The sequence below is a fragment of the Erithacus rubecula genome, assembly GCF_903797595.1.
Source record: "Erithacus rubecula genome assembly, chromosome: 1".
NCBI classification, from domain to species: domain Eukaryota; kingdom Metazoa; phylum Chordata; class Aves; order Passeriformes; family Muscicapidae; genus Erithacus; species Erithacus rubecula.
The window spans coordinates 1,148,356-1,160,719 of record NC_136658.1 but is presented as its reverse complement, the minus strand read 5'-3'; the positions used below and the strand labels follow the sequence as shown (position 1 = coordinate 1,160,719).

At 48.0% G+C, this 12,364-nt stretch overlaps 1 protein-coding gene across 2 annotated transcripts in view; it reads left to right on the top strand.

The window, feature by feature from the left end:
* HUNK (hormonally up-regulated Neu-associated kinase) overlaps positions 1–12,364 on the top strand; it is a 41,415-nt gene that overhangs the window by 7,059 nt on the left and 21,992 nt on the right. For both annotated transcript variants that reach the window (XM_079321432.1, XM_079321433.1), the window contains exon 2: positions 7,217–7,509. In XM_079321432.1, coding sequence (XP_079177558.1) covers positions 7,217–7,509 — 293 coding nt within the window. The remainder of the gene's footprint in view (positions 1–7,216; positions 7,510–12,364) is intronic.

The window sequence follows — 12,364 nt, the reverse complement described above, 5'->3', positions numbered from 1 at the left end:
TGGTGCTCACCTGGCACTGTGGGATACAAGTGCACCAGAGCAAGCTGGCTGGACTCGGGCCATGCTGGTGCTGGTCTGCTTGCCCCACTTTGGCTCCTTCAGCTCCAGATTGGCTGAGCTGTTCTTTTCAGATGAACTGAAGAGCAGAAACCCCAGGCTTGCCTCTTGCATGGCTCAGTGGAAGAGCCCATGCTGTGTTTCCCTGATCTCCTGCAGGGAGAGTGGCTTTGGTGGGTTGGAGGTTGTGCATCCTGTGGAGGATGAAGAGAGCTGGGCTGGCTTTTCTGCAGTAGGGGAAAGATGCTCTGGGCACCCCTGGGACAGAGGCACCCTCTGTGAGGTGGCTCTCTGAACCCAGCCACTCCTGAGTGCTGATCTGTGCTCTGGCAGGGAGCAGGGTCAAACCTCATCCTCATGGAAAGAGAATCACCACAGGGAGGCCACCTGTGAAAAATCAACAAAAGCTGCTGCTGCACTGACCAAAGTCTCCTTTTCTGTCATGTTTGCTCTGCTCTGGCCCTGGGTTCTGGGTTCAACACCTTTGGTGCTATAGCCATGGTGCTTCTCATTTGCCTTGAGAGATCAGAGGCACACTGAGGAAAACCACTGCAACAAAGAGAACTAAAAAAAGCCAAGTTATATAAAATAAAGTTCCTTTGCTCTCTGTCTGTTGTGGAAGATTGTCATGGAAACATTTTTTTTCAGAGAATAAATTCGTTTTCTGTGAATAATGTCCACAGAGCTGAGGGAGAGAGAGTATTATTTATATATAAAATCTTTATTGGAGACACCTTTTTGCTGGCTCCTGACAGTTGTAAATGTTTTATCTGCTGTGCTTTAAATCACTACAAAGGAGGGTATTACCTGGGCCTCAAAAGCAGTGGCTCACAGGGACTGGGTTGTTGTTTTTTCTCTTCCTTAAAGCCAGAGAGCTATATTGGTATGAAATCAGGGGCACTTAGCCTGCCATAACTCCAGTTCTGCATAAGACAGCTAAAATGTGAAACAGGGGCTGTTTAATAGGAAACATATCCCAGAGGCAGGAAGGTGGGAAGCTGCTGGAGGAATGTCATTGGTATCACCCCTCTGCTCCTGCTTCTCCACTGGTAACCTGAGCCCTCCATCCATCTCCCTGCCACAGGGCAAGCTCTCAGCAGCCTTAGGAGGGCAAGTTAGGGCTTATTTTCCCCCAAGGAAAGTCTTCCCTGCTAGCTGCTCATACCTTGAGTGTAGAGTTTTCCTCCAGTGTTTTGGCATGTCAGTCTCACCTTAGGAATGGGGGTCCAAAAGCCCTTTTCTGGAAACACAGGGAGATTGTGGAAAGCTGTGCTGGATGGATATCCTGCACTTTGTCAATGGCAAAGCAAGCCCATCTGTCCCAGGCACTCAAAAACAAGATTGTGCCTTGCAGGAAATGTCTCCGGCCTGGAGGCAGCTTTTGACAGGCTCTGTAAGGATTTCTTTTGGAACCTTTTAGTGCATCCTCGTGTCTGTCTGTGCCTGGCTTTCTGCCACCACTACTTTCATCAGTCTCTGCATAATCTCTCTTGACTTGTGTAGATATCCTTAGAGGCCAGGGAGGTAAAAATGTGCTGCTCTCCCTCACGGCTGCAGTTACCATTAATTAGCTGACCAGGAGAGCACTGAGGGGTTGCTGGAATTGATTTCTTTCTGCCAAAGGCAAGACAGATCCCCAGCATGACCCACTCCAGATAAGCCATAAACCAAGTTCCTTCCCAGGGATGAGGCTGTTCTGTGCTCCTGCCTCCCAGGCAGTCTCTGACCCTGTGGCATCTGTGCCTGGTACAGATGCTGCTGCTCTGGACATGCAGAACCAAGGAAAAAAATGTATTTTATGGTTTTGGTTTTTTTCAGAGTAGCTGGGTAAGGGGCATTGTGTCACCCCCAGTTGCCTCCAAAGCATCTCCTGCAGGTCCCTGAGCTGTAAAAGTCTGGCTGCTGCAGGTGCCAGGGATGCTGACAGGTCAGGATGTGTCTGTGTGTCCCTGTTTGGACAGGGAGTGACGCACAAGGTGAGAGGGAAAGAGCAGCTGGCTCTATGGAAACTGCAGAGCAGAGGTCCAGGCAAGGACAGTCACACTTGCCTGTGGAACATGGCACAAAGTTCTCCAGAAATATGAGGTAACAGACATGTTGAAGAGGAATAGCTTGAGTTTCCCCAGTTTACCTTTTGGGATGTTGATTTTAATTTTATTCAAAGGCTTTCTCTTATCAGAAATCTTTCCCTCGTGTAGGTGCTTGCAGAAAATCATTGAGTCAGTGCTTAGCATTCTCTTAATTAAGTATATTGAGCTTCAGTGAGCTACTACCACAAACAGTTCTTGGACCTCAGACTGTTCTGAAGCTCTTTTCAGAACTCTTTCCAAAACTTCAATATAATTTTTTAATTACTGGCACCAGAACTGGGTACAGCAATCTAATAATAGTCCCCAGTGCCTTGGACAGGTGCAATTAATACCTTTCCTTACTTTACAAAATCCATCCTGCTTATGCTTTTAGGGATTATGTTTAGGTTGGCTGTGGCATCAAGAGGCCTTATGCTCATTTTGCTTATCTAAAGTCCTCCTGAATTCCTTTCTACACTGCTGGGTGCTGTCAGTTTGGGCTGTGGGGAATTGCCAGGATGTTGTTTTTTATCCCCTGGCAATGGGATTCTTTCCCTTCAGGCTAGCAGGAACCCAAAGTACATGAGTGAGTGAAGTACAAGAGTGAATGTACTCAGAGCTACTTTCTGGTCTGGAAGAGTTTATGTTTCTTCAGGGGCTGATTTCAAGCTTTCCTGGCTGTGTCTAGCCTGCCAGCAGAGCCAGTGGCCTTCTGCCTGCTGAGACATTTATCCTGGACTCATCTGCAGCAGCTGGGTTTGTGTGTTGCTACACCCCAAACTCCTGGCTTATGCTGTCAGACTCTAGGAAAAAAAATACCTTAGCAGCAGTGACCCCTCCCTTTTCTGATTGCTGATTTTGCTACAATTAGAGCAAATGCTGAAATTCCCTTTTATTCAGTGATTTATTTCTTAAGATACTGGAACTTGCTATACAAAAACCTGCATTCCTTCACTGCACTGTAAAATTTGCTAAGCTCTGACAGGTAGAGAAAAGAATAAACTCTACCCAGGGAATGAAAATTGACATTTTCTAATCCTTGGTTGTGATGAACAACTTGTTCTGTGCCTGGCTGGGTGATTGCCCAAAATGAGATGCCCTCGAAGGGGTTGATTTTGGGTCTGCACTGACAATTGTACAGGCTTCAGAGTTAGGTCTGTTTAATATGACTTGAATTGGCCACCCAAAATCACCAGCTGCTTTTGAAAACAGAGCTCAGATTTTTGTGGTGAGGACAGTGGTAAATACAAAGCAAGCTGCAAGTGAAGCCAGACAGCTATGGCTGGAAATAAGGGAGGAAAGAAACTGAATTTATTGCTGCCTTGGGCACAGCATAGAGAAAAAAGCTGGAGATGGATTTGCAGTACCAATGGCTGCAAAATATCTCCGTGGTCTGCCTCTTTGTCTCATTGTCCTGGCTAAGCTTACACTGACAGTGGAGGTTTGTGGTGTGGGTGCAGGAGTCCAAGTCTCAAACCTTCTCTCTGCCTGTGCCCCAAACTGCAGCTCTGAATGCTCAGGATGCTCCAGGATGGTGCTGGGAGTGAGGGGCTGCTGCCTGGCTTGGCACCATCTCAGGCAGGTCTGCCAGAAGTAGACTCTGAGGGGAAAACAAAAAAAAAACAACAACAAAAAAAAGAGTTTAAAAAGCTGGGGTTTGTCCCTCTGGCAGTGAAATCGTCCCTCCAATAGCTGAAGTTGCTTCTCTTGTGCTCCATTGGTCTCCTGGCCAAATCCCACAGCTCTTGCTGGATTCTTTTTCAAGCCAGTTTCCTCTCATTTCAGCTGAAGCTCCCTTTGGCAGCAGCCAGCAGGAGCTGCCTCTCTCTTAGACTGAGAATTTGCTGAAGGAAACAACCCCAGCACTCAGCTGAGTGGGGAAGGCTCTCTAAAAGTCCTCAAAATGTCACACACTGGTTTTGTAAGATCACATGCCGTCCCCTGTTCTCTGCAAAGTTAAACATGTCAGAGCATTATTTGCAGAGCTGGGGTCACTGCAGTGGAAGTGTTCCTGCAGTTGTTCTTGCAGCCCATGACGTGGGCATTGCTCAGGACCTCTTGGCTCCTGGAGGATTGAGTGAAGAACATCCAGGCTGGGAGCTAAACTGACCTCTGGGCCAGCAAATGTCTCCAGCAACACAACCTCCTGAGCTGGGGCTTTTCCAAGTGCCACTGGCAGGGTTTTGGATAGCTGGCAGGAGGGATGGGGATGACTTGGGCTTCTGCTGGCTGAGCACCTGCAGCAGCAGAACCTCCTTGGGTTGTTGGCAGGTGTGGGAAGCTGGTGCCTCCTGCATGGACACAGGGATGGGGGCATTCCTAGCATGAGTGTGACCCCCTTCTTTGCTTCATGGCAATTCCATACTGCTTCCAAAGGGGATGCAAAATGTGTCTGCTCTGGTGGCAGCACTTCTCCAGGCGACATGTGGTCCTTTCAACTGTTTCTCCTCAGGTTTATTTTTTTCCCTTGGGGGCCTTGCTGGGAGTGTTTTTGTGCAGTTTGGTGCCAGTCAGCTTCAGCCTCCCCCTCTCTCTCTTTCTCTGAGCTCCTCATCCCTCCAAGGCAGGAGCTGGCAGCGGGCCCGTGCCCGTGCGTGGGACACGTGCGGGTGTTTGGGTGAGCACACGTGCAGTGCTGGGGCTCAGCTGCTCTGCATCCTCCTGCAAGGAATGCACAGGGGCTGGCCCTGCCCTCACCTGTGGGTGCTGCAGCCCAGCCTGCATGGTTCCAGTGTGCTGCTGGAGGGAATTGCTCATATGATGTGTCACACCGTAACCTTCAGGAAAGTAATTCATTCCAGCAGTGTAATTCTAGGACTCAGGAACCAAAAATATGGGCTATTACTCATCTTTATATCTCATAAGGCAGAATAACCTAAACCATTTATCTGTTTACACAGCAGAGGTTTAGCCAAAAGCAGAATGTCAAGAGCCGCTGTTGCTACATATTGAGAGTAATTACTTGCTTTATCATTTATTTTTTTTATTTCTGTGCCAGTATTGGCCAGGAACTCAAGTCAGGAGATAGGCACGATGCAGAAACAAAGAGCCCCTACTTGCAGCTTGGGAGAGCAGAGCTGAGTAATTGATATGTCTTGAGTAGGCTGTGAAAGCTCGAATGTGTTTGTTTGATGATTACCCAACATCTACAGGATTTTCTCTACCAAATGCTTTTTCCTTCTGCATGAATGAAATTTCCAGGTGCATGCACATGCATCTACACTGCACAGGAGGCTCTGTGTGTTCAGTGTGTCTTAACACATTTGGTCTTCACTTGCCTTGATCTACCTCTGGATGAACTCAAAATCAGGGATGTTTAGCTAAGTCAGCCTTGGGGTAGCTCCATGCAGAGTTTGATCCCTAGAACAGGGTGTTGCTGGAACAAATCTGCTGTTTCCACCTTGGTCAGCTCTGTCAGCTGTGCAGGGGGATCTCTTGGACCTGATGGAAGGGGTCTGGAAGGGGGAAAGGTCACTCAAAGCTGTGGAAATCCCACTTTGCTGGGATTAGTGGGATGCCTGGCGAGGTACCTGTCAAAATTAAGGAAAAAGTTTGTCCTTAAAGCATAGAAAGCTAATTCTTTCTATGGGGATAGTGGAAAAATCTTCCAGTGGTCACATGGCTCTTTCTTCTGGGTTCAGAGGGTTGTTCCACCTCTAGAGCTGAGCTCAGGCTGGGCAGCACATGTGGACATGTCTAATGTGCTCTTTTCTTCCAGTGAATTCAGGGTGGCTTACCAATATGAATAATAGATTGCTGCTTTGTGCTGTTACCACTCCAAGTTTTGTACCATGCAGCTGTGATAAATAACAGCTTTTAATTTTTTTTTTTTTTAACTTTTGCAGAGATGGTGTTGAGCTGCCAATGTAGAGTGTGGTATCTCATGTTTCTGTAACCTGTGAATTTGTTTGTGCTCACCAGAGTAACTCCTGTGGTTTGCTGTCTAAATACTCCATGCAAGCCTCTGTGCTCAGTTCCATCTCATTAGATGAAAGAATGTACTAATTTAAGTCCGTTTCCTTGGTGAATCACCTGAGGCTTTCAGAAATGGTGAAATTAAGCTCTGATTTACCTGTAGTTTTATCTGATGACTAAATGATGTCTCTTTCATGTGAGCAGTTCAGGAATGTAGCTCCCAGGAGTTTATGGTCCTGGTGGTGCTCTGAGTTCACCCAGGCAGCTCTGGTGTGTGGTGTTCAGCCTTATCTCTTTATCAGGGCTGTGTCATCAGAATCATCTTTCCCTAGCAGGAACACATCCCCCCAATAACACACTCAGCAGTATTGGCTCCTGGCTATTAGCACACACTAGGAAGCCCCAGTTCCTGCAGTTTTACCCTTCCATTCCAGGGCAATCATGTCAAAGGGGAGGTGCAGATGACCGGGAAGCCTGAACATTTCCAGGGATCCAGGGGCAGCCACAGCTGCCAGGGTCTGCCCACCCTCAAAGCCAGGAATTCCTTCCCAATACCCATCCAACCCTGTCCTCTGGCAGTTTGAAGCCATTCCCCTTGCCCACTTCCTCCAAGCCCTTGTCCCAAGTCCCTCTCCAGCTCCCACGAGAGAGAAAAAGCAGAAAAAAGAAATGTGCCAGGAGAGTGGTACCAAAATGATTTTGTTTTTCATAGTATGTTTTTATGCAAATCACACAAAGCCAACACTTGACTATGGTTTAAAAAATTGTAATGAAAGGATATCATCTCCAGTCGTGTATTCAAAGCCAGGAAAAGCCAAAAACGAGACTTTAAAGTTGTAAACAGCAGCCTGGAGGCTTTCTGAGTAAACAGCTGCGATAAATCGTTAAGTGTGTCAAGTGCTTGTGGGTGGTTAGTGGGATTGTCCCCTCTCCTTTGTCACTGATTTCCTTGCAGTAAGTTTGGGCTGTCATTGTGCAAGGAAAGGGAGGATGGACGAGTCAGTGGGGCTGTGAGAGCAGCTCTTCCTCTGAGCTGTGCAGCCTGAAGCCGTGGTGCACCAGCTGACAGGGACATCCTTTTGACTTCTGCTTTTCTTAGTGGCTGTTTACTCAGGGTGAGAGACACAGATCATCGGTGTGACAGCTAAAACCCCCCTCTCCCATCCTCTCCTTAGGTGGCAGTGAAAGTGATCGACAAGAAAAGAGCCAAGAAGGACACCTATGTCACCAAGAACCTGCGGCGGGAGGGGCAGATCCAGCAAATGATCCGCCACCCCAACATTGCCCAGCTGCTGGATATTCTGGAAACAGAGAACAGCTACTACCTGGTCATGGAGCTGTGCCCTGGGGGCAACCTGATGCACAAGATCTACGAGAAGAAGAGGCTGGAGGAGCACGAAGCCCGCAAATACATCCGGCAGCTGATCCTGGCCGTGGAGCACCTGCACCGGGCAGGAGTGGTGCACAGGTAATCTGGTGAAGCTTGTGTCAGCTCCTCTGAGTGCTGTTTGTCTGTGTTTCCTTGTGCCCTGAGAGCTCTCTGGCTGCTCCTTGTGCTGGTGTTTGGATGCTCTTGGCTTGGCATAGGCTGCAGCAGCTGCAGGTGAGCAGGCAGGAGCTGTGCTGGCTCCATGATCCCCATGGATTCCTTCCAGCTTGGATACTCTGTTCTGTATCAATAAAAACAAGGTACAGTCCAAAAGTAGGGCCCTTTCACTGCAGGCCCTGTGTTGCCTCTTGGGAGCTCTGCACCAACACAAGCTAGTGAATAATTTCATTATTTCTTTGAGAAGGTGGCTGTGCCTGTTGCTTCACTGGTGTGGGGGGAGAGCTGATTTGCCCAAAGCCTGGCAGTGGCAGAGCTGGGACAAAGCCTCAGTGGAACCACTGAAATCCCTGCATTCTGCTTCCCTGCTCATAGCTTTTGTTGCATCACCTCAGCAGGGCCTCATAGGATGGAGACAGCCACAGCTGCTGCAATGCATCACCTCGTTTCTTTAGGACCTTTATCCACAGAATCACAGGAATGCTGAGTTGGAAGGGATCATCCAGCCCAGCTCCTGGCCCTGCACAGGACACCCCAAAAATCCCACCCTGGGAGCATTTCCCAGCCACTCCTTGAGCTCTGTGCATGAGCAGGACGTGCATTCCTGGCACGAGGATGCTGTGGAGTGAGGAGTTCACCTGGGCTCTAGGGCAAGCAGCTCAGCACAGAGAAGGCTGGTGGATGTCAGTGCAGGTGGAGATGTCACATGTGGCTGCCTGTCCCTGTACCTTTCTCCTCTTCTGTGCTCTCAGCTGCCATGGAGACAGGAGGATGGTGGGCTGGCTGGACCTTGGGAGCCAGCATCTCTCCTCTCTTGTTCCAAGGTGTATTTATAGGGTGTTGTGCTAAGAAGGAGGCTCTGCTTTCTAAATTTGGGCCAGCTGGTGTTAAGTCTGGACTCCCACACAGTTCCCATATGATGCTGAGCAGGTTTGTGTGGGCCCCATCCTCTTGGGTTCTGTGGGCACGCTGTAGGAGCCAGACAAGTGAATGCTTCTGAGGATCTGGGTCTGCATCTCTTGGCTCCCCTGGCTGTGCAGGAGGCAGGAGCTGCTCCTGCAGCTGTGCCCAGCTGTGTGCTGAGCTGCCACCACTCAGTAAAACCCCTTGAGCTCTGAAAGCTGCTTTTTGTGTCCCAGGTCTCTGTGTTCCCTGTGGTCCATCAGGGATAACTGCTATAAGCACAGTTACACTCGAGCTACATTTCAGGTACCACTGCAGTATAAATATTTGAGCATCCACTAGGTTCTCTATCAGCCTCAAATCTGCTGATCTCTTTAAATTATTAACCCCACAGTTTGAGGCAGGGGCAAGGAAGAAGTTTACTTAACTGCTTTCAGGGATCAGTTGATATCCAGGATTTAGAGAGATAAAGGAAATAAATCAAGCTTCTGAGATGGGCAGAGGAAAACAAGGCAGGGACAGATTAACATGTCTAGCTTTTAACAGCAGGATTGGGTCAGCAGCAGCAATTCCTCTCCCTGTAAAATCTACCTTCTGCACAGTGACCAAGGCACTTACAGGGGCTGACAGGGCTTGGCTTTGGTTCCTTTCTTTTCCAGAGAGGACTCAAACCCACATTTGGTACAAAAATAGCTTGTGCCCTAAGCACAAGCTGGAATCAGCAGGCTGTTGTGGTGAGAAGGAGGCAAGGCTTTGGGGCCCAGGGAGAGCCTGAGTGTCTGTGTGCATCCTGAGTTTCTGTGTGCATCCTGAGCTTCTGTGTGCATCCTGAGTTTCTGTGTGCATCCTGAGTTTCTGTGTGCATCCTGAGTTTCTGTGTGCATCCTGAGTGTCTGTGTGCATCCTGAGTGTCTGTGTGCATCCTGAGCTTCCCTGTGGATGCTGCAGGTTTGGCTCTCCCCCCTCCCCTCCCTGCTGCCTTGTGCCCTTAGCACAGCTCCACAGGCTGTGGGAGGAGGCAGCAGCCCTGAGAACACCCTGAGAACACCCTGAGAGCAGGATGACAATGCTGGGCTGCCTTTGGCAGCTGAGTTCTGTCTGTCCTGCCCCTGGTGTTGAGTTAATCCCTACCCCACATCCATCCTCCTCCAGCCTGCCTGTTTCTCAGATCACTGTGCAGCACTGAGCTGCTTCTTGGGAGGCTTCCACACACTGAATGAGCAGGTCTAATTCTGCCTGAACTGATAAAACTGGACAGAATCACGGGCAGCAGGTCTGCAAACATTTTCTCTGGCTTAACCCACTGGATGAGTTGCCTTCTGCAAGCAAAGAGTGTGGAGCAGTGCAGAGATGCACTGGTGCTGCCATTTGGATTTATTCCCCTGGATCTCTCTGAGCAAGTGAGGGAGAAAAATTAACAATTACCTCAGGAGTTGTCCTTCAGCATCCTGGGCCTCTGACAGTGGCAGCTCTAAAAACAGGCTACTCAATCAGCTACTGAGGGAGGGAAAAAATAGTGCAGGACTCTGATTCATTCTCTGCCTGGCTGCAATGGCAATGCTCTGTTGTTGTTGTTGTTGTTATTTTTAAAGCAGGTAAAAATATCAGCACTTTCATTTCAGTGGGAATCTGGGGGTGTTTGAGTTTTGCCACGTGTAGAACAAACTGCAGCATCCTCAGCAGAAAAGGGGCTGCTGGCTGTCCCTCCAAATGCTTCCCATGGAATGGGGCAGGGCCCTGGAAAGCTTTTTATTGGCTATTTTATTGCAAACAAACAAACAACAAAATCACTAGTTTAGTCTGTGTTATTTGGGGAATCATGTGGATGGCTTGCTCTGGATGAAAAACCCCAGATGGAATAAGTTGCATGAAATTTGCTTGTGTTATTTGATGAGTGTTAGAAAGCTGCATGGCTTACAATCCAGACCTGGCATGACAGACAAGCACTCAGATCACTGGTCTTTGGACAAGAGCAGGGACCCAGAATTCAGTGGAAATGCTTTTGTTAAGAGGCACTGATGTGTGAACAGCCTAAAATTAAAGAACTTCTAGAATCCTCATTTTTATTTAGAGGTGTAAAAATACCCCCAAACTCAAGTTTGGCTGTATAGATGTATTTTAAAATTCCAAATATATCATCTGCTGAGGTGGATGAAGTCTGCAAGTTGCAAAGTGCAGAAGCTGCTGCATCTTTGGTGAGGGGTGCCCAGGGTTCAGGGCTCCTCAGCTGCTCACTGAAAGCCAAATGCCACTATTCTATATATAATTTCATGTTGTCATTTGGGTTTCTTTACCTCTATCAGGAGAGCTGGCTGGTTGCTGCTAAAAATATACTTGTAACAAGCTCAGCTGTGAATCAGGTAGGAATATTTATCTTTTCCTCTGACAGAGGCAAACAGAACCAAATGGCAGGATCTGGTGAAGCTTTCTCTTGGCAGAGGGTGTTTACACAGGTCCTCTTGCTGTCAAAAAGCAGCATGAGCAATGAGCCCTCTGGGAGCACCAGGACAGCAGGGAAAATGAAGTGACAGCCTTGGTGCTTGCCACTGCATCCCACAGGAAATTCTCAACCCTTTTAAAGTCATTTTAAGAAAATTCAATCCCATTCAATGCAATTACTGTCAGGTTGTCAAAGGGAAGATTCGAGCAGTGTAGTGGTAGCAAAGATGGCTTGCTGTATTCCCCTTTTTCTGCCCTCATGGCAGCAGATTCCTGCCTTCCACTGCCATTTGGTGATTAGAAGCAGGCCAGCAGTTTGAAGGAGATTAACAAGCCCTGGTGTTGTGGGCAGAGTTTGGTGATGCCACACGATTGCTTGGAGTGTCACAGGATTCCCCATTTGGTACCTGCTGTTTGACATGTTGGCTTTGATAACTTCCAGCCTATTAATTTTAAGTGCCAGTAGTCTGGCTGCTGATGCAATATTTATGACAGATCCTGCTCTACAGAACAAACTCTCCTTTTGAAGTGCAGAGCTGGTTCACCTTTCTACTTTAATTCAGATTTCAGAATTACCTTTGGGCATTCTCTCCTGGAGTGTTCTGGTGTAAACAAACTAAACATCATTTTAGTGGAGGCAAATGGACCAAATTCCTCTTTTACAGAGGACATGCAATCCAGTGACAGAAGAATTTGGCTCCATAATATTTTTACATCAAACCCTTTGAAATTGATATTGATACACAAATGTGGTGATGCACCCAAACCTCTGCAACCTTTCCAGCTCTTGCACAAGGCCTTGAGAGCTGATAGTTGAGTGATTTTCTGTGGTGCTGCTCTGATTAAAAATAAGATTCAAGAGAGAGCAGCCAACCAGTGCTGCTGTGCAGCTGCTTGCTGGTAAAACCTTCTTTCTCATCTTTCCTCCCCCAGACAAGAAATAAAGTGTGAAATGCAAAACTTTCCTTTTGCAGCCTGCTGCCTGCCAGGGCATGGAATAACCTGCTGTGGGAGCAGCTGATGGGGTCACTTGTGTTCCTCTCTGGAGCCACTGGCTGTGCCTGAGATTTTCCAGAGTGACCCAAAGAGATGAAATCAGCCCCATCGACAGCAGAACAAACTCCCAAAGAAACTTAGCCCATAAAAATGGTGAATTTCCAGATCCAGGGAATGCCAACTGTGTGCTGCCAGCTCCACAGGCTGAGGAGACATAAATACCTGCTGGTTCTCCACACTCTGGGAATGCAGCCTGGCCCTCCCTGTGTGCCTCCACTATTCCTAGATTTCACTGACTTAGACACTCAGCATCAGGGAACTGATCCCTTGGGCAAAGGCAGCACTTCTTGTTCCTTTTGCATTTTCTGCCTGAGAGTATTTTTAATTTTTTCAGCAATGAATGCTGAGAATTTGTTTACAGGGGAAAACCCATAAATAA